The sequence below is a fragment of the Agelaius phoeniceus genome, chromosome 7 (assembly GCF_051311805.1).
Source record: "Agelaius phoeniceus isolate bAgePho1 chromosome 7, bAgePho1.hap1, whole genome shotgun sequence".
NCBI classification, from domain to species: domain Eukaryota; kingdom Metazoa; phylum Chordata; class Aves; order Passeriformes; family Icteridae; genus Agelaius; species Agelaius phoeniceus.
In genome coordinates, this window is record NC_135271.1 from 25,243,361 (window position 1) to 25,263,862 (window position 20,502).

General features: G+C 40.2%; 2 protein-coding genes and 2 non-coding genes across 5 annotated transcripts; 1 reads left to right on the plus strand and 3 right to left on the minus strand.

The window, feature by feature from the left end:
• Nucleotides 1-570: 570 nt before the first annotated feature.
• On the plus strand, nucleotides 571-14,109 carry CMKLR2 (chemerin chemokine-like receptor 2). 2 transcript variants are annotated; one of them, XM_054636583.2, is made up of 2 exons: nucleotides 571-733; nucleotides 11,337-14,109. In XM_054636583.2, the coding sequence occupies exon 2, from the start codon at nucleotides 11,353-11,355 to the stop codon at nucleotides 12,397-12,399; it is 1,047 nt and encodes a 348-aa protein (XP_054492558.2). In that variant the 5' UTR covers nucleotides 571-733; nucleotides 11,337-11,352; the 3' UTR covers nucleotides 12,400-14,109. The 2 variants fall into 2 exon arrangements, with proteins under 2 accessions (XP_054492558.2, XP_054492559.2); XM_054636584.2 differs by lacking the exon at nucleotides 571-733 and adding an exon at nucleotides 9,787-9,878.
• Nucleotides 14,110-16,668: 2,559 nt separating this feature from the next.
• EEF1B2 (eukaryotic translation elongation factor 1 beta 2) lies at nucleotides 16,669-20,407 on the minus strand. The gene is made up of 6 exons (XM_054636220.2): nucleotides 20,249-20,407; nucleotides 19,942-20,064; nucleotides 18,724-18,847; nucleotides 18,293-18,359; nucleotides 17,517-17,642; nucleotides 16,669-17,042 (listed from the first exon to the last, which is right to left on the minus strand). The coding sequence occupies exons 1-6, from the start codon at nucleotides 20,326-20,328 to the stop codon at nucleotides 16,888-16,890; spliced, it is 675 nt and encodes a 224-aa protein (XP_054492195.2). The 5' UTR covers nucleotides 20,329-20,407; the 3' UTR covers nucleotides 16,669-16,887.
• On the minus strand, nucleotides 17,870-18,003 carry LOC129122835 (small nucleolar RNA SNORA41). Its single transcript, XR_008534621.2, has one exon. It is a non-coding gene; the product is annotated as a small nucleolar RNA SNORA41 (small nucleolar RNA).
• On the minus strand, nucleotides 18,432-18,511 carry LOC129122832 (small nucleolar RNA SNORD51). Its single transcript, XR_008534618.1, has one exon. It is a non-coding gene; the product is annotated as a small nucleolar RNA SNORD51 (small nucleolar RNA).
• Nucleotides 20,408-20,502: the final 95 nt, after the last annotated feature.

Here is a 20,502-nt window from a genome sequence, read left to right on the forward strand (position 1 = left end):
GACTGAGAAATTGAGCAACATGGAGATCATGAGGCCTGGTCATAAAACCTCATCAGGCTCTTTACAGAACTTGGAGTCAGGCCCAGTCACCTAAAATCCAGTTCAAATTCCTGGCCAGTGTTACACTATCTGACAGAGAGGGTCACTAATTAGTGTTTTGAAGATCTTTCTTCTCTCTTACATACAAAAGGAGATTAATCTACGAATCCTAAATACCAAATGAATGTATCACACTGTACAGCTACAAAATGATGCTTTCATTGTGACTTTTTAAACATCTTTCAGCTCATTCAACATTATTTTCTATAAACCAGAGTGCTTACAAAGAAATACTGTTCAACCTCTCCTCTGCAGAACAAAAAGCAGCCCACAACTGTAAGGTCTCTTTCCATTCATCAGCCACCACATCTGTTGCTTGCTTGGACACTGACCAAAATGATTCATTCAAATGTCTAACATTTATTTTTGGTGAAATACTGGGATTATACAGCGTGGCAATATTTCAAAAATGGGTCTAGAAAACCAAGGGAAGTTGGAAACAACTTCCTCAGCTGAAAACAAACACGGCGTTATATCATTCTGCAGCTTTATTAGAGGGAAGGCAGTGGCCAAGTGAAGCAGCTGGAATCACACTGAAGTGACTCTGAACTCTGCAGATCATTTCATTCTTCCCTCTGCTACAGAGCTCAGATCCCCGATTTACTGTGCCTTTTGTTTCAAAGAACTGAGCAAGGTAGGTCAAACTGTCTAATATTTAATATCTTTCTCTCCCTTCCCTTCTAAATAGTGAGCCTCTACAGCTGCAGCAACACTTGCAGGCAAATGTTGTAAGGTGGGATAGCATATACTGACTAAAAGAACTTCTTGGAAGAAATAATGTGATACTCATTTACTTCAAAGGTTACTTTGAACCACCCAGCACCAAGAAAAGGTATGAAAATATGCCTGAATTTAATTTTTAATTACTTTTGAATATGTTAATACACACTCCAAGGAGTGTTACCCTGTCAGCGAATGGTAAGTGACCCTGACTTAAATCTCTCTCCTCTCTGTGTTCCCTAGTGTGTTTGATTTAAATTTTATTTGCTCAGGGATAATGTGTCTTCTACAGCTACAGCAATTTCCAGTATAATTAGTTAAAAATACATCAGTTCTGATCTTAACAGATTCTAGAACAGAAACTGGAAATCATTTCAACTTATATAGCAGATTAACAGAATACTTCTGAAGAATTACAGTTCTGCAGAATTGAGTAAGATTTCTGTGATCTCAGCTGGAAAGTGTGTGTGTTTTCCCTAACCATTGTGGAATAAGGTAGGATATGTATCTAGCTTTCAGTAAGTGTATTGGAAGTGACAATAAGATTTGAAGCCTTGTATGCTACCACACAATGGCATGCATTCCAGGTAGTTCCACCTGCTCTTCACACTTAGTGATAACAGTGTCATTGTCACCTGTCACCTTTCCAGATGTGATCTTGCAAGCCCAACAACATCCCAGACCTGTTTTCATGGACTTAGAAAACATGTATACATTGAACATTGTCTGTGAATTAAAACACATTTGATTTCTAGCTGAATGAAGTCATATCACTGAATAATATAAAATGCTTTTTAATTCATAGCTAAGGAGAAGAGAGTGACTAGGGTATGTCAAGGTAAAGTAGTCTGTCAGAGCAGATTTGTAGAACCTGATTTCAGGATTAACTTACTTATGATAGGTTAGCTTACTTTCACAATCATGTTTTTGTTCTGCCTCAGAACTCAGAATATGCAAATATTTTGATAACCCAATTTAATTTTGTTTGATGTTACTGTAACTTCTGGCCAAATTAAAAGCATTATCAGCAATTTATGCCAGGCAGACAGCATAGAGGTCCTATCAACTTTAATTCAATCCTAGGGATTTTTTATGTGCCATAAGTGAGTCCACTTCTCTTGAACTGAGAATCTCTTTGATTGTGGCACAGTGGAAGTTATTTGACTCTGGAGAATGAATTATGGTTTGGATTCTCTAATTGCCTTTGTGGAAAAGTCAGGGAAGCTCTGTCTAAGGATTCCTAGGCAGGATATGATTACAGATTTTTACTGCATAGGGGAGGGCAGAGGAAAAGTGCAATTTCCATGTCCTGTGCATTATACATTCTTTCTTTTAATTTTAAGAATTTCTTTTTCTGCTGACAACCAAATGAGCAACTTCTGAAATGCTTCCATTTTTGTTCATTTCTGATAGATTGATTCAAGAAGAAAACTTGAATCTGTTTCCTAATAAAGCCAGGTGCCTTAAAGAATTTTCTTCTCCTTGTGTTTTTTAACAGACACTTGAAGTTTGTGATCTGTTATTCGATATAAATTTTGTATTAATAACTCTGCTATTCCAAGCACTAAGCAGCAGCTAGGTTTCCAGGGGATGGTAATCTATTGAATGGTCTTATTATTTGCTTATTTATTTATTTTGTCTTATGGAATGTGCCAGCAGTTCAGCTGTCTCTCTTACTGTGGTGGCTGCTTGTCTGGCTAATTTGCAGTCATTATTTCTGATAGTGGTTTAATTTGTGTTCATTCAGTTTGAAGCTAGCAGTTTCCCCACAGTGCTGGGCTCTGTTGTGGCTGGCTTTGCACAAGAGAGCTGACTGTGATGGGCAGTTCCTTGTGGTCTCAGCAGAAGAAGGGGATTGCTGTGACTGGGGCAGGCAGTGTCCAAGAGACATTGCTTCTACAGGGGAGATGTCATTATGTGGACATGAACTCTCTCACAATTGCTTTTACTTTTACAGTGTGCCCGGGGCTCCTGAGACACAAAGAAAAAGTTATGTGTCCTTCCTCAAAGGTAGCATATAGTACTTCCAGGGGAGCTCAGCTACTTCTGTACTCTTTGTGTCTTCAGTATGTTCCAGGGGTTGAGGGCCTTAAAGCAGGAGCAAAAATCCATAAATTAGCCCATGGTTGCTTTTTTCCAAAAGGAATTTCTGCTGGCTTGTTGCTCCTACTTCTATTCCCCTACCCAGGCTCTCTTCTCTCTTTTTGATACTTCTTGAAGGATGTATTTCAAGAATCAAAAGGCACAAGTATGAAGAACTAGCATATTTTCCCTCTATCCACTGAAGATAGTTATCTAGATAGCCTCTTTATTCTTTTGGCAAGTTATTCTGCTCCCAACTTTACCTTCAAATTTACTGTTTGGCTTTGGGCAAGATATGCCTCTTCCTTTCCCTACTCTTGTATGTGTTTATTCTGTTTAATTATAAACAAAGCAGGAATTGTCTTTCATTACGTGCTGTAGTGCCTCGATCCTGTGAGGCTTTGATCTCAAGGACTAGGGCCTTTGGGTACTTTCCCAACATAAAATACCTGCTTCTTTCAGCAAGTGTGAGCCTGGCACACAAGTTTTATTCCCTTCTGAAGCCTTCTAGAGGAGACAGAGAAAGTGATGTGTAGTAAGTCCTGTACAGTCAATGTATTGCCACTTTCTACGCTCCCATCTCTTCTTTCTAGTGGTGCCCTTTTAATGAGTTTCAGCCCCACATCACTTTAATGAGATATTTTGGGTATGTTAAGAACCATTGCCCATTTAAGAAACCTGAGTAATGTTAACTGAGGGTGTTGTACCATATCTGGCAGAGTCAAGTGAGAAGTGATTTGTAAAGGTAATATGGGAAGCCTGTAAAACCAGTATTTCCAAGCTCCTAATTTAACACCTTGATCATAGGTGCTATCTATTCCTATCAATGCTGGGGAGTGTTCCCAATACCCTGTTAGGTAAATGAATAAATATCAAGTCCTCCTGAAACTGTGTTTAACAATTTGAATTTTTCAGTTTTGCAGGAATAAAGCCAGTACTTACTATAGACTTGATCTTAAAGTAAAAAAATACTTGGCTTTGTATGGGTAGGAAAATTAGACTAACACTGATACAGGAGTAGACCCCCTTAATCTACTGTACACAGTGATCGCAGAATATTAACTGTGAGGACATAATAAAGTATGTTATCCAAAACATTCCAGCTGATATGTACTAGCAGTATTTTGGAATTGGATGTTCTGGTATGCCCATGCAAGTGTAACATAAGCATAGCAATATTACACTTATACTAGAAGAAACTGCTGAGTTATATAAATGAGGGGTAGCATAAACCTAGGAAAACAGAGATCAATTTAGAGGGCAGTACAGAACGAAGCACACTGTAATAAGGGACTAAGAAATTAATCTGTGAAATTAAATAGGATATAAGAAGGCATATTAGAAGAATGAGTTGTGGTTCTCTGGGGTTATTTTTTGACTCTTCTTTTTAAAAGGACTGTAAATATAGCAGATTGTAACCTATTTTTTATCTGTAATTCAATAGGTATTTTGTATCTTGCTGGAGAGAGTGTTACTTTGGATGTTTTCTGTAGTGACCTGTTGTTACCCTGCAGTGCCTTTTGAATGGCTGTTGTCTAACATATGTTTAATTGGCCTTAATTAGTCTGCCGAGTCAACTGCAGAAAAAAAATCTCTTCATTTACTCTGTATCCTCTACTCTCACTTTATTATTTTTTGGTTGGAGGGAGTTGTGGTTAAAGCATGTGTTTGTTGAAACAGTACAACCATTTAAAAACATGCTCAGAGCTGCATGATCATGTAATGATCACATGAATGCTAGTAAAAATATTCTTTCATCACAAATATGTGAAACAGTTGCAAAGTAAAAATTCCAAGTAATTTTTGCACGAAAACCTTAAAAAGCCATAATTAATTAGAAATGCAAGCATTCATTATCCCATCAGTCCAGGCACTGCGAAGCCGAAGCACTTAAATTTTTAAAATCAGATATCTCTGTTGCTCAAGGTATGTAGTTATTATGGTGGCTTTTAGCCAAAGAAAATCCTGCTGGCACTTGAGGAGGACTAGAAAACATGTGAAGCTTCCATGGAACAACACTTGATCAGTGTGTTAGCTCACAGCCAGTAGGATTCATGGTGTGCCTGCTGGCTCTGAGGTGTGTCCTGGCACTGCTGAGACACAGCAGTCTGTGGGATGGCAAGCAAAGGGTGCAAATCCAGGCTGCTTTTCTCTTCCCTGCAGAGAAAACGGACCAGGAGCAGTAGGGGCTGCCCAGGTAAGTGCTGCCTTCCTCCACCACACGGAGCAAGATGGCACAGAAGGGAGCCTCCCTTCAGGAAGGGAAAGGTCTCCCAGAGGTGAAGCTGTGGTTTCTGCCCTTCACCATGAGAGAAGGGACAGTGCTAAGTTTGAGAAGGTCGGACAGGGCTGTGGTTGAGCCACTAGGCAGGGACTCTGGATTTAGCACTTGGTTTGATCAGAGACTTCCTGTAGGTCATTCTCAGCATTCTACAGCCAACCAGACTGATTATACTTCTCACCTGAACCTCATTTCAGTAAGGGTTATGAATACTGAAGCATTATGACTGGTTATGTAAATACTTTGGCAGGGCTGACATATACAATACATCAGGCAATTTTTAAATCTCAAGTGTCACTGTTTAGCTAAATGTCTATATTTTTTGTAAGAATATTAGATTTTTTTTTCTCTAAAAATGGTGCTACTTTTAAGTGTTTCACAGATGTGACCCATCATTTTCCTGACTCTGATGTACAAATTTTGTGGTTATGTGATTTGCAGTTGCTACAGCCACTCCTTACATTCCAAAGAAATATTAAAAATTATATAATTACTTTTAGCTTATATTCTTACTTATAGCTTACTTTTAGAAGGGAATAAGAGCAGAAACAAGTGCTATCGATGGAGAGCACAAGTGTCCTCCCCTTCACCAGTGCATATCCTGGGGACTTCTGGGTTTCTTTGTCATTTTTGGGAATGGAAGACTTGGTGCTTGGGATCAGCTTGAAAATAAATCAGTTTCAATGAGATGTAGTTGCTGGTTGCAGAAATTTATCAGGTCTCTGATTGTGGAAATGGGACACTGCTCAATTGCAACCATTGTCAGGAAGATATTTTATATTCAGGCCAGAACTACTGTGATACTTTTCCTACTATAGCAGCCTTATTTAGATATAAAGTTGGATTTTCCATTTTTTTGTTTAACATTTCTGTGTTGGCAAAACTGCTGGTCTGAAATTGTAGATTTACCAGTATTAACTGAGTCTGTGCTATACGAGTTTGTTAATCCTGTAGCACTCACTTTGTGTGAAGTGTTTTCAGGCTATTATCTGGTCAAAGGACTTCAATCCCACAGATGAGGTGGCGTGTTATGACTAACAGGGTCATGTTTGGCCTTGCTTGAACAAAGTTGGTTTTGGCCTAAGTTCTAGGACATGTCTTGCTAGTACATTGCAAATACATTTCTAACACTGCTTTTCTGAGACATAATGGAGAATGATTGTTATTTGCATTCCTTTCTTATCTGCTAGAACAAATACATCTATATTGTGGCTCAAAAACAACATTTCCAGTCACATGTCGTATCTGTTTGACCCATTATTGAATTCAGGATGACATATGAAGTAATTAGGGTACCATATATCTAATCACCATTAAAAGGATGGTCAAAAACAATTGTTTGTTTACATCTCTGTGAAAGAGAACATAGGCACAAGCCTTGATTCTGCTTTTGTGTATACCAGTTTAAAATGCTCCTTACCTGGTAGCTTTGTCTGCGGGGACAACTCTAGGCTTAATCTGTAGCATAGCTCTGATTTAATTTTGTAGTATGAGTATATCAGGCATCTCCTGTTATAGGAATGTTTCTGCATAAAGGTAAGTGGTTATCTTGGCTTTGTCCTTTTGAGGGAGAAATGTGAATCTATGACAGTCTGAATTTCATCAATATTCCTTGTTTTCAAATGTATCCTATGTCTTGGTAAAGTGCTTACCATAAATACATGTGTACCTCTAATGAATTTGCTCAGCCTTCTGAGTTTTGAACTTTACAGATAAACTACCAGGTGGATTTCATGTTTATGTTTTTTGAAGCTAGATAAATTCAAAATTTGTCACCTCAAAAGTTCCAAGAAAAAATTATGAGGGCTTGCAACTGAATTCAATACCTGGATAAGCTTGCTGCCACAATATGACAGGCAGGCTCTAAGTGACCTTTTGTGAAACTAGTTGTTCTCCAGCTTTTGACTCTTGCAAATGAGAGAAGTGATGCAATCAAATAAGCTTTCCTTTAGCCACAGATAATACACATGGAATGTGATGTCCTCACAATTGTTCAAAAAGACATTGATAGGAGGGTTTGTGTAATATCTTTCCTCTATGAACTGAACTGTTGAGACAGCCAACCCTCCAAACCATAATTTTCCTAGTAAGTCAGGACCCATTACTGTGACCTCTGAAACCAATTTAGCTGGCCAAAGGCTTTAACACTGTTTGTCACCCTGAAAAAATAGATTTGGGGACTACCACTCAATTATTTGTGTTAACTTTTAACTAACAGAGACAATGAATAAAGTCTTCCCTTTGACCTTTCTGTAAAATTCAAAAGTGATGAGGACCAAATGTGAGAGAGAGAGAGGTTGTGTGGGCCGAGCTTGAATTTGTGGTAAAGCCTGCCAGTGTAATTCAGTTAGGTCCTAACTTGTGTGGTGCCCAGGGAACTTTGAACCCCCAGGAGGATTTTGCTTCAAGTGAAGTGGATGGAAATTGCAACTTTTTTGTTTGTTTTCTTCTATTTTAAACTGAAAGCCCAATGTAATTTAATTCCAAAGTCGTTGCAGTGACCTCAGGACTGAGGTGTGGAGGGGTCAAACGACTTCCCCTGGCCAAACAGGATGCTTGTGGCATTGCCATGAATAGGTTCCAAAGTACTGTCCCATGTCATAACTCTAAGGCCATTCTTAGTGTGACAAGAGCTGTTCTATTTTAGGCAGATCTAACCATTTCTTGAAGCTGTCATTATGGCTTAGGTATAATAGTGGCAGAGGACATGAACTCTAAGTACTTTTAGTAGAAAGCTGTGAATATGTCCACTGAGATCCAAGTCTGTAATTCCCTGCTGAAATTCAGAGAAAGACTGTTCATGCAACATGTGATGAAGTCTCTTCTCAGCAGTTCTGTGGCTTTGTATTTTAGAAATATTTCTGATGATCTGTATTTCTTGGTAATTCTGCTTTCTGTCCTAAGATCTAAAAGTCCCAAGAGCCATCCTGTTATATTCCTATAAAGTCATTTAGAAATTAACTTCTGTTTTACAGAAGAGGACAGGAAATGAAACCTCCTGGTCAACTATTTTTATAATTAAGTGACTGAATCAAGGAAGCTCAGTTTTCAGAGCTGCTTGTGGCTCAGCAAACAGGAATGGACTCGTCAAACAACTGCTATGCGTACACTTTACACAGGGTGTTTACTATTTAAAATAAAATTTAAAAAAAAAGGACAGGATGAAATCTAAACTTGGATATATTAATCCATATGCAATAGAACACTGTTCTGTAACCTGTGGCTGCTCCCAAGGCTTATTGGCAGGCCCCTAACCACACTTTCCTGTTTATTAAAAAATGTTTTCCATGCACTGGCTCCCCAGACCGGCAGACACTGAGCCAGTGAACTGCACCAAACCTCCCTTACCCTCACTAGCACTTGCCTTAAAGCCAAGCAGAAACTGCTCTCTGAAAGTATTGTTTTCTCTACTGAGCCTCAATTTGCAAACACATTCGTGAGAATTTTCCAGCTTGGAAAGTAAGCCATTTGTCAAAGATCATACAGGAAATTAGTGACAGAATAAGGAATATAACTAGATTTCTTCACAAGACCTAGACTTGAACTGCAAGACAGTTTTGACTCTGGAAATTTATTAATTTCAGAGTCATGTATTAAGAGATAATGTGTTTCAGGACCACAGAGAAACATCCCTGCTGAATTATGGTTAATGAAAAAAATCTGTGTCCTCACTGATGTAATCCAGTATAACTCCACTGACAATCACCTAATGCTTATCTTTTTTAGGAAAGGGCTTAACACCACGAGTCTGGCTATAGAAGTGCTTCATATATGTCAATGTCAGAAGTAAAAATTTCTGGGCTTTGCAAATGTAATTGGCAGTCTTTGCTGAGCCCTAGCCATAGAGTCTAATTTCAGCATCTGTGCACTGGGAGCAGTGGTAAACAATGTTCCTTCTGCTTTTTTACTCCCACTGTTAAAGAAGACTCCCTGCATTGAAGACTAGAGTTAGAGAGAAGGACAAATATAAGCCTGGAAAAAAAATTGCATTCTAAAGGTGTGCTCTTTCATTGGAGTTTTAAACTACAGGAGGCCTGGGAAATATTTGGTATTTATTTGGGTATGTGTTTTTTGTCCTGCGATACATCATCTTTAAAATGCTAAATAAAAAATTAACATAGTTGGGCAGTAGGCAAATGTTTGTCATTATAGTTGGAAATTTTTTTTTGTTTAGTTGTATAAATTTGATTTGAAGGTAGTATTTTGTATGGGCAAACCCACTTAAAAATCCAGTTGTTAATCTGACTGTCCTCTGAAACTGTCCAAATATAATGTTCCAGATGTTAATGGTACTGCTCCATGTTTATGCTCTTCTCTCAGCAGCTGTTAAGCTGTTTGAAAAAATTACTCAGATGGGTGGTAGTGGTATTTGATGCAGAATCCACCCCCAAGGGGCATGTAATTACATAAATGCAGCCCAATAAGTATCATTTATCAGGACAGCAAACCAAATAACATTCTTTCAGCCTGATGTAAATCACAAATGCTATTATAGCCTCTTGACAGAACAGGCTGTGCTCGCTCTTACTACATATTTTTTTAATCAAGAGATATAAAATTACACAACCTTTTTTTCCTTTCCCTGTCTATCCATCTACAAATGAGAAGTCTAATCCTGCTAATGGGTGTGCACATGCGTAGCTTCACTGGTGTGAGTAATCCTTTCAAACCGAGTGAGCTACTTTTTGGAGCAAAGGTAAGTACAGGAATACGAGTTTGCAGATGTGGTTGTGCAGGCAGTGTGCTCTGGAGACCCCTCTCCTGTTGTCCCTAGCATGCTGTAATTAATGGCATTGCAGGAATGCAGGGCTGAGTTCCAGAAGCACGGGCTGAATTTTGGTGTAGGAATGGAGATAGCGCTCCGAAATTCAGCAGTAAGATAAATCATAGTAGAACTAATTGACTGCTCTCAGGCACAGGTGTTAAGTGCTGCTGAGCCCAGCCAAACTATTCAGCTTTAAATGATAACAGAGTTTTGAAGAATAGTTTTTTGTTCTTTGCAGAGAGTTTTATCTGACTGTGGCTACCTGTGATGTGCTGCAGCTTTGTCTATACTGCAAACTAAACACAGTGAAATAATACTGTGAAATATCTTCTGACTGCTTTTCTTTCTGTTGTATAAACTCTGTTTCCTGTCTGTTTTCCCATTAATTTCTTTTTCCTCCCCTCTGTTTTGGTTTAAATTGCACTTTTCCTCCCCCTCACCTTCCCTTCCACCCACAGAGAGAATTTCTATGTGAAAAAATCATGCTGTACTTGCAAGTTCCAGAAGCTTTTGGAAGAGAAGAAAACTGAGAAAATCCTATAATTGTCTTAAAAAAAGGACACACAAATATTTCCATTTATAGCTCTTACAGTGTGTTTTTTGTTCATGGGAAGCTTTACTTTCTTTCATCTATTACCTGTTTCTCAGCTCACTAGTGGAAGGTATAACACACCATGATGTGTATTATACCTGCAATATGTTCTATGTATTTCTTTCTCCACATTCTTTGATGTATTAGGGAAATCTAAGATGTTAAATGGGCCTGAAAGTCATCATTTCTTGATACAAAGACATATATGAAAGAGATGAATAAACCCATGAACTTTTAGTTTTCGGAGAAATTGCTGTCTGTCATTTTGTTAACTATAATTTGAGGCAGGGTGGTGGGTGAAATTTTATAGAAGATGGCTTTCTGACATTTTAAGTGATTTTTTTTTCCTACATAGATGTCTAATGCTCCTCTGATTTTAGACAGATATAATGCATAAAACTTGCTTCAGATAGGAACAGAGCACTAAAGTACGAAACCTGACCAGAAAAGAACAGCACAATCCTACTTCAATAAAACTTTGCATCTGGTCTCCCAGAAATTTATCAGTGATACTGTCCTCAGTGCTGTCTGTTAAGAAATTAATGTAAGGAAAGCAGTTGTTGAATATCTCAAGTTCTTTTTTGATTTGAACATTTCTTGAAATGCCTGTGACCAAATTTCTTCAGGAGTTTTGTGCTAGCAACTGACAGATAAAAGTGACAGATAAAAGTGACAGATTTGCCAGACTAAGGCAATGTTTTTGGTTCATGATCAAAAACTTGAAAGAATTCCTGTTTACTATTTACAGTGCAGTAAAACATTTCTCCTTTGACCATTTAATTTCTTTTCTTCCCCAGAAAGCCACTCTGCAACATGACATTTGAAGATTTTGAGAACTACTCTTATTTCTACGATCTGTCTGAGGAAGATGAATCACCCCAGTCCTCCCTCAGCATTGCCCATATTATTTCCCTTTTCTTTTACAGTGTGGCATTTCTGCTGGGAGTGCCAGGTAATGCCATTGTCATCTGGTTTATGGGCTTTAAGTGGGATAAATCTGTTTCCACACTCTGGTTCCTGAATCTGGCCATTGCAGATTTCATTTTTGTTCTCTTCCTGCCCCTCTATATTACATATGTGGCAATGGGCTTCCACTGGCCCTTTGGGAAGTGGCTCTGCAAAATGAACTCATTCATTGCACTACTTAATATGTTTGCCAGTGTTTTCTTCCTGACATTCATCAGCCTTGACCGCTACATCCGCCTCGTCCACCCCGTCTTTTCCTACAAGTACAGGACTGTAAAGAACACCCTCATTCTCAGTGGGGTCATTTGGATGTCAGCAGCAATTATTGGTGGCCCTGCCTTATACTTTAGAGACACAGCCACAGTCCTCAACAATGTCACCATTTGCTACAACAACTTCCATGTGCATGACAGAGAACTTATTTTGCTGACACATCACATCCTCATTTGGGTGAGGCTTGCATTTGGTTACCTCTTTCCTTTAGTGACCATGGTGATTTGCTACTCACTGCTGATTATCAAAGTGAAGAGGAGAACTGTACTGACTTCTAGCAGGCTTTTCTGGACCATCACTGCTGTAGTTGTAGCTTTTTTTGTCTGCTGGACACCATATCATATATTCAGCATTGTGGAACTGTCTGCTCACCATGATGAAAACCTGCATGACTTACTGCAGGATGGCATTCCCCTCTCCACTGGCCTTGGTTTCATCAACAGTTGCCTCAACCCAATCCTCTATGTACTGATTAGCAAGAAGTTCCAGGCTCAGGTGAAGAGCACGGTGTCTGAGGTGCTGAAGCTGGCCCTGTGGGAGGTGAGCCGCTCGGGCACGGTCAGCGAGCAGCTCTGGAGCTCGGACAACGCGCCCGCGCGCTGCTGTGAGACTGCCCAGTGACTGCTCGTGCCGGCAGCTCTCCCCAGAGGAGCTGACAGGAGATTTGGAGGTGTTCTTGACTTCACATCTGCCAGTCAGATGTGCATCTTTGCACAGACAGTTTTCTGTAAACAGCTGGCTTCATTGCATTTGCTGCTTTAATGGAAAGGTTTTTAAGGCACGCATGATTTGGATGTGTGCCCTTGCAATGCACGTACGGCCTGAACTGAAAGTTATCAGCATAGGTGGAATTACTCTAACTGGGCTTTTGCTGAGGAATGTTGTTGTGATCCTGTTGGTTTGCTGTGGTTCCATACCTCATTGATATCAAAAGAACACATAATAAAAATATTCCTCCTTGCCATTGCTGATACAACTCTTGGTTGAGGCATTCTCATCCAAGAGGCTGTGGCCATACATCACCGGGTCATGAGTCTCCTCATTGCCTACTACTGCCCCAAGGAGGAATCCCCTGGCTATATCTCACCTAAATGAAGCTGTCAGTGGCTCCGCTCTGCAGCTGGAGAAGAATCCCAAGATGGAGAACACTGAATTGCTGCCTTCTATTGTCAAAAAAAGAAAAATATGGAAATAAAACCTGTCTTCTTCCACTGCTCTTTATCTTATACTCAAAACTAGGAGACCCTGTGTTTTGGGGTCACTTACTGTATTTTTAGCACTAGCTGGGTACAAAATACTGAGCAGATGTTTCATATACATATTAGGCTCATTCAAAATGTACAAAGAATTAGTGAAAATATTTCTTACAGTTTCTGTGCCACGTTTCTTTTGCTATGTTTAAAATTTTAGTCCTACAGAGGTTTACAACTATTGATGGCTCTTTATTCCTCTTTCAAGCAAAGGTAAAGAAATAATATAACATTTTGTTTGCTTTAATGTCAAGCCTAAAAAATGGGTGGAGTGAATTCATTAGTATTCTGTTCCAAGTCTGTAGCCAAATTTGGGCTTTTTTTCCAAATTAGAGGCAAGATAGTTCATCCAGGAAATGGAGTCCACTCCCATAAGAAAGATGAAGTAGTCCCAGTTATGCTGTATTCTGTTACAACTTGTTGCTTGCTGCAGAATCACACATGCACCAATGCAAATGTATATATGCTATGTGGAGTGAACCAATTTCTGATGCAATACCACTTAATTAAAAAGTTGAATGTGGGACAAAACTCTACTGCAAGTAAAAGCATAGAGCTTTGGGTAAATTTGAACTGTTTTTTCCTAGTTATTGGCCTAGGCATATAGAAAAAAACTGCCTTTCAGATAATTTACTTAGTTTATATGGCCTGCCAACACAGTAGCATTTATGCTATGATTGAGGCCTTATATGTAAATAGATTTGCTTTTGTATAAAATATATATATATATATTCATGAGCACATCCAATATTGGTAGCTGCACAAATAGAAACAGCCTGACTGTGGTCTGTAACTATTTCTTTGGTCTCTGGTTTCAGAGTCTGAGAGTCAGGCAGGATCAGTGGAATTTCAGTGTACTTCCCTTTGGGCTGAAAAGCTGGTAAGCAGCATTCTTCCTTTGAGTCATTTGCTGCCTGGTACATAGTTGCTCATCATAATATTTTGGCATTGTGCTGCTGTATGGGCCTAAATCAAACATTTTGCAGTTTTTCTTCACATGTTCCCTGACATCTTTCTAAGAATGATGTACTCTCCTGGCTGTAGTACAAGTGAAATAATAAAATTTCCTTGTTTCCAAAGAGCATAATCATTTGCTTTTCTTAGCAGCAATGTGTGGTGACTGGCTTTTCTTATAACAGCTCCTTCCCAAAGATTTTGGAAGGTGAAATCAAGTCCTGGCCCTTTCTAGTATGGGATTTAAGGATCATGTCAGGTTTCTTCAGCTGTGTGCACACACATGTTCCTATGTACAGCACAGAGACTAGATTTTCAAATGGGGGAGCATATATGTCCCATCTTGCATAAAGGATCAAAAAGTGTGGCCTGAAGCAGACAGGAGGAAGACGGAGGGTAGAATTGAAAAAAGCCAAAATCAGCCTTGATCTATGGCATTAGGTGGATTAATAATTGTGCAGTGTAACTGCTACCGTTCACACCAAGATCAGTTACAGAACTATCTCAATCATTTCTTCAAGAGTAATTCAAGATATCTAAACAAAACAGATAATGCTCTAAGTTTCAGTTTCCAAAAAGTCTCCAAAACAATACCAACAATTCTATGCTGCTTGGACTGAGGAATGCTCATTTGACTCACCACAATGGGAAAAAAGGGCCAGAAAAAGGAAAGGAACCTGTGACATCATGCAAAGAAATACTACAGAAATAGCTATTGACACATTTCATAATGGACAGGTTCTAGTTACTTTTATCTTCTTCCTGGACAGTTTGTGTTTCTGAAGGTTTTTATGTAGATTAGTTTTGTTCAAACTGTTTTCCCAGTATTCCTGTATAGAGCATATTGAAGTAATGGAATTTTCTACTGATCCCTCTGTTATGGGGTGCACTTGGGATACTTGCCTTATTTATTCCAGGGTGCTGATTTTTCATAGGCACAATGACACAGTAATATACCAGCTCATACCCAAACACCACCCAAAAACACCTAACACAAATATATGTGCATTGAGCAGAATACTCTTGCCCACACACCTACCTATATTTTCACTGGGAACACTGTGCTCTCTAGGGTTTTTTGATTTTTTTGTTTCTTTTGTTTCTGTGCAACTTTCTTTTTAATATCAGGATAAAAAAAACCTCTGCCAAAACCCAACACACACAAGAAATTTTAAGAACCAAAGAGTTTGTGTGTGCATGTTTAGCATAAACGTAAGATACATAAATCCAGTCTGGTAGGTCACATGGATGACTCAGTGCTGCATTTTAACAAAGTTATCATCTATAAATCAAACAATTTTATCCACTTAGGGCTTTAATTTGAAAGTCAAGAAAAGAGTATCAAGGTAAGCAGCACATTGAAGGGGAGGTTAGAAAAAGTGATGGCCAAGATAATAAAACCTATATTTTTGAGGCAGAATTTTTAATAATTTGCTTGTCTGATATGGTGCTTGCCAATTTCTTGCTTTTAACAGCATCATGACAGAATTGGTGAAACTAAGCTCCATGATTTAGCAGAAACAACAGCTAGAGAATTGCCACAGAAAGGGTACTGTTCAGGAATTAGGCTTATGGAAGGTGGCAAGTGAGCCTGTAACAATACTCACTTTCAGATCTTTAATCATGCTTTAAGCCTCTAGCAAGCAGATTTTTCTCTGAGACAAATTATAAACAAAGCTCTTACATAATCTGAAGTTGGCAGACCTTTAAACAGGGAGAAAGAGGACCTGCTGTGCCAGATAACCACACAGATGCTCTGTGAAAAAAACAACAAAAAGAGTTACTTAAGATGCAGCTGTCAGACTCTGACACTGGGCATCTTCATCTCAGAGTGACCAATGTGGCACATAAAAGGATTCCATTTCATAGTCACAATAAATCCTGTCAGTCCAATGCAAGGCATAGAATTATGAATTTGTTTAGGAGCTTCACAACTTTGATAGCTTCTACATTTGTATCATTTCTATAGACAGTTTTAGGGATTTATTCCTGCTGGTTCTTCAATCACTAAATGCAATGTCCAAATCAATCTAGAAACCAATCTGGAGCTGAGTAAACAACTCAAACTGCTGTTAATTTCACTACTTTTTATATCCTTTAATGTGTTTGCATTTTCAGCTGCTTTTTCCTTGTTTAAGCCACGAGCAGGAGTTTCTCGTGTGGGTGAAGCAGAGCCTGCGGTGGCTGCAGCCCGCGCACCACTCCCGGTTGCGCACCCGCGGCACCGCTGGGCTCGCAGCGCCCCCCGGAGGCACCGCCCGCACGGCAGCGGCTCCTCGGCAGCATTCCTTGCTGTTAACTAACACACAAAACTGCACGCAATTTCATTGCTAATGTTTCCAAGCCTCAGGAAGGGAAAAAAAAAAAAGTTCCAAGTCACAGAACAGGTGAGAAAGCAGCAGGGTAGCCTCAGGCCTTATCTCTAGGGCACTGCAAGTCACTTTGAACTTAGCTTCAGCTTCGTTTCTCTCTCTCACTGGGGTTTTAGCTGTCAACAAAGGCTGTGGTATATTTGGTTACTCACCATCCTAACTAAACAAAAGGAATTTATTACTGTTTACTCACTAAAAAATGCACTTTGACTGAGCCCTGTTCCTTTCCCTTAAAACCATCCCTCCCCTCCAGAGGAATCCCAGACATTTCCAAAGCAGCAATTTCCTCTGCAGATGGAAGAAGAGCATTTCAGTATTTTAAAATCATGGTCATGTTAACTCTGAAGTGATGCTCTGCTTGTGCTCCTGGATACTGCAGTGAGGTGTCAGAGCAACCTTAAAATTCAGTTTTGGCTTTTAGTTTATCCATTAAGAAAACCTTACATTTGTGAGCTGGATTACTGTAAGATTCTGAAACAAGCGCAGACACTGCACGTTTTTTGCAACAACATTTATTCTAGGTATATCAAGACTTAAATCTTATTGAAAGCAGCTACATCCATTGATTGTACATAATCTTCAAAAGCTGTTATTCTCTCTTCCAGCATATCTGTTCCAACTTTATCATCTTCAACAACACACTGGATCTGAAGCTTTTTGATACCATAGCCAACAGGTACTAGCTTGGCTGCAAAACAAAAAAAACCACCACATTTAGTACTCCTTTATTGGTGGAATCTCTTAAAGCAATTTGCAGGAATATATAAAAACAGCCTTTGGTCCACATTATGGACCATCTAATTAACAACCCAGTATTCATTATAACTGATTGAAAAAGCTTCTTTCTGTGGACCTCCACCCCTTTCCAAACCAGTGATGTGGGCAGGTAAAGGTGTTTGTTTGCTGCATCAGGAATTGTACAGGGAGATGCAGGAAAGCAGAGCTTAAGTCCTATAGCTTTTAAAACCTGTATTTGAATCTTTACCAGCCACTGCACTAACACACCTTTTCTGACCATGTAAAGACACTGAAGTACTGCAGTTCCCCCATTACAGCTGCCTACATTTCACAGATCAGCAGTGACTCCAAGTCCCACTACTCATACTCTATCCCAAGGGCCTGCCCTCTCCCTCTCCCTGCTTTGAAATCTCCCCACACTTACAAGACCCCCAGACCAAGCCATCCGCTTGAACGCTTCGGACACACTCCTCTAGTTTGGCCATGTCTGTCTCATCATCCCAAGGTTTCACATCAAGCAGGATTGATGACTTGGCAACAACAGCTGGTTCTGGGGGAAGAAAATCACCATGAAAAGATAGGCATCTTCCAAAAACCCATGAATATACTTGCAAACTGGTTTTACTAGAGCAGCTTATTTAATTTCATGAACAAGAACCTGCTCACATTGCTGTGACAGGCCTCTGGTACCCACACAGATTTCTAAGTACTGCAGCTGTATACACCTCAAGGTTCAATATGCAGATACATTATGTATACACAGATTTAAGTAGATGGCAGTGTTTGTTACAGAGGAAGTCCTTCTCAGATCATCTGAGAAGGAGCCTAATGCTGTGTAACAGTTTATTTTCCACAGAGGGAATACTGCAACTGCTACAGTTCTGAACAGTTCCAGACCAGTAGCTGTGGAGTAACTTGTGTACTGCAGCAGTTTCTAAACTTTTATCTCCATGTATGTAGAAAGCCCAGTCTCTGGAAAGAACAAGCAGGAGTGTATGAACCATAACAAAAAGCATGTTAACATTCCTATTTGCTATGGGAAGGCTGAGCTCACTGGCAATCCAAGTGAAGCTAATTACTCCTGTCTCATTCCAGTCAAGCTGATCTATTATTATAGTTAATTAGTCTTTCTAGCCATCCTGCCCCAATGCATTAAAATTAACTCAGGCATAAAGATTAGAAAGCTCTTAGCACACATACTTTTGGATTTCTTTGATTCATACTGGGCCAGACGCTCTTCCCTCAGTTTCTTTGCTTCTTCACTTTCCTGAAAGAGAAATTTGCAGTTACAGAAAAGCACCAAACCTCCACATCTCCAAAGCACTACTAAACTGACTGGCATCTACTCAGATAAAAACAAATCATCACACCTGTCAGCCGAAAGATGGTGATTTTTTGTTTTACTCATCATGTAACCAGTCAAAGTCAGACAGTTCACCCCACTCCAGCCCATTGCTTTCTAACTTTTGAGTTTTTACCTTCCAAGCTTTCCAATTCTGCAAAGATAGCTACACTTGAGAATTGCAAGGTCAGAAACGTAAGTAATTTCAACTAGGTCAAGGTGAACATCTGCCTATGTGGTTATTTCTGAAAAGCAATAAGCAATAATAATACAAAAAGGTCACAAGTACCTCCTCATCATCAGATCCAAAAAGGTCAATGTCATCATCATCTTTGCTATCTGTGGCCGCACCTGTGGTATCCTCAACATCAGCAGGACCATATTTTCCCAAAGCCTTCTTTACTCCTGGCAAGCTGAAAGAAAAATGCAGGTAATTAGGAACCTCATCAAATCTCAATATAATCACTGCCAGTTTATCAATGCACCTACAAATGCATTTATAATGAAAAACTTGTGCTATAAAGAGCAAAAATCTAATTCTGCTACTTGAAATCAGAACTTAGTGAAAGACAGCCCCCAATGCTCCTGACATGCCAGCCAAGTAATCTGTGAATATGGGATTTGCTGTAGCTTATCAAAGCTGGTATGATCCTGCCTAGTCAAGTACATGGATAGGAAAAGCTTTCTTGTTGGAATCCTTTATCTGCACGATATTCTGCCTAGGAGGAATTACCAACTACTTGTTCCTGGGTCCCTAGAACTACTTTCACTTGTTTAAAACCTAGTAAGTTACTGAAAACACATTACTACAAGGTAACTGCTATTTTCCTATGTTTTAACCAACACTTTACCCTAAAGCCTTACTCTCAAGACAAAGGACCAGAACTCCCTGAATTTACCTGCTCTAGCAGCTCACATAGACCTGCTATCTTACAATAACCTCATAATTGTAATGCTAATGTAAATGGCTGTTACTGAAGCCATAAAACTAGCTTTGGATTTCAGGACCCCTAAACAGTTTCCAAAAAAAACCACTCTGTGAAACCACTTGAGAATCTCAGTCTCCTTTAGGATTATAAAAACTTCAGAAGCGTACTGAGCCACCCACGTTTGGAAGTGTCTCCTTCGAAGAGGACTGAGGTTCAGATGAAGCAGGGTAGCAATACTGACCCTCCCTATGCTGTACTTTTTCAGAGAAGCCTGCAGTCTTCACGGATGTCAATACAGCACCTTTCATGAACACGTAAAACCACTAAACGAGAAAAGAGATACTATTTCCTTTCATATCTCTTCCTTTTGTTTCCATGTCCTTCGGTACTGCAAATCATTAATCTTGTCCTCCGTACTGACAAAGAGATCTGGCCTGCTTCTGGAGCTGCGTGTGCTCCACAGCACAAAATGCCACGTGGTGCCACTGGAAACCAGTTTTGCTTAAACTCGAAGAAACAATTGCAGTAACTTGTAGGCTAGTTCGGGGAGATATTGCAGCTTCGGAGTTTTACCATACCTTGCCTTTTGCTTTTCATAGGACTTAATGTGATTGTACCACCGGAGAGCATGGAACAATTCTGCAGGCGGCGGGCCAGCGATCGCTTCGAAGACTGCTATATCAGCCTGGGAAGGAACGTACCTGCGGAGAACGAGCCAAGTTACCTCCCTTGCTCAAGGAACACGTGGAGCAGCGGCGGCCACCAAGCAGCGCCGCCCGTGCAGCTGCCGGGGTGACTCGGGGCCCTCCCGCGTCCCCACCGCTTGGCTCCGCCAGGCCTGACTCACGTTCCCCGCACCCCGGCACCCCCTCCGCCGCCTCTCACCCCTCGATGTAGCTCTTATCGGCCAGGAAGTCATTGAGGACGCGGAGACCCGCGGCGGACTTCAGGTCCCCGAAGCCCATGGCGGCGGCGCGCGGCCCACACGGCGCGCCAGCCCCGACCGCCACCGCCGCGGGAAAAGGCCTCGGCGCGCCTGCGCCGGCCTTATATAGGACCGGTATTCCTGCGCGGCACTGCACGCCGATGTATTCCTCCGCGAGAGCGAGCCGCGAGGTAGCTCCTCACGGATCGACTGC

What these genes read in the sequence shown, in the direction of transcription:
- CMKLR2 (XM_054636583.2), top strand. Translation starts at nt 11,353, where the DNA reads ATGACATTTGAAGATTTTGAGAACTACTCTTATTTCTACGATCTGTCT.
- EEF1B2 (XM_054636220.2), bottom strand. Translation starts at nt 20,328, where the DNA reads ATGGGCTTCGGGGACCTGAAGTCCGCCGCGGGTCTCCGCGTCCTCAAT. An exon ending in GATAAGAGCTACATCGAGGG is followed by an intron (nt 20,065 to 20,248) that starts GTGAGAGGCGGC and finishes CGTTCTCCGCAG; the next exon opens with GTACGTTCCTTCCCAGGCTG. An exon ending in TATGAAAAGCAAAAGGCAAG is followed by an intron (nt 18,848 to 19,941) that starts GTATGGTAAAAC and finishes TTTTTCTTTCAG; the next exon opens with CTTGCCAGGAGTAAAGAAGG.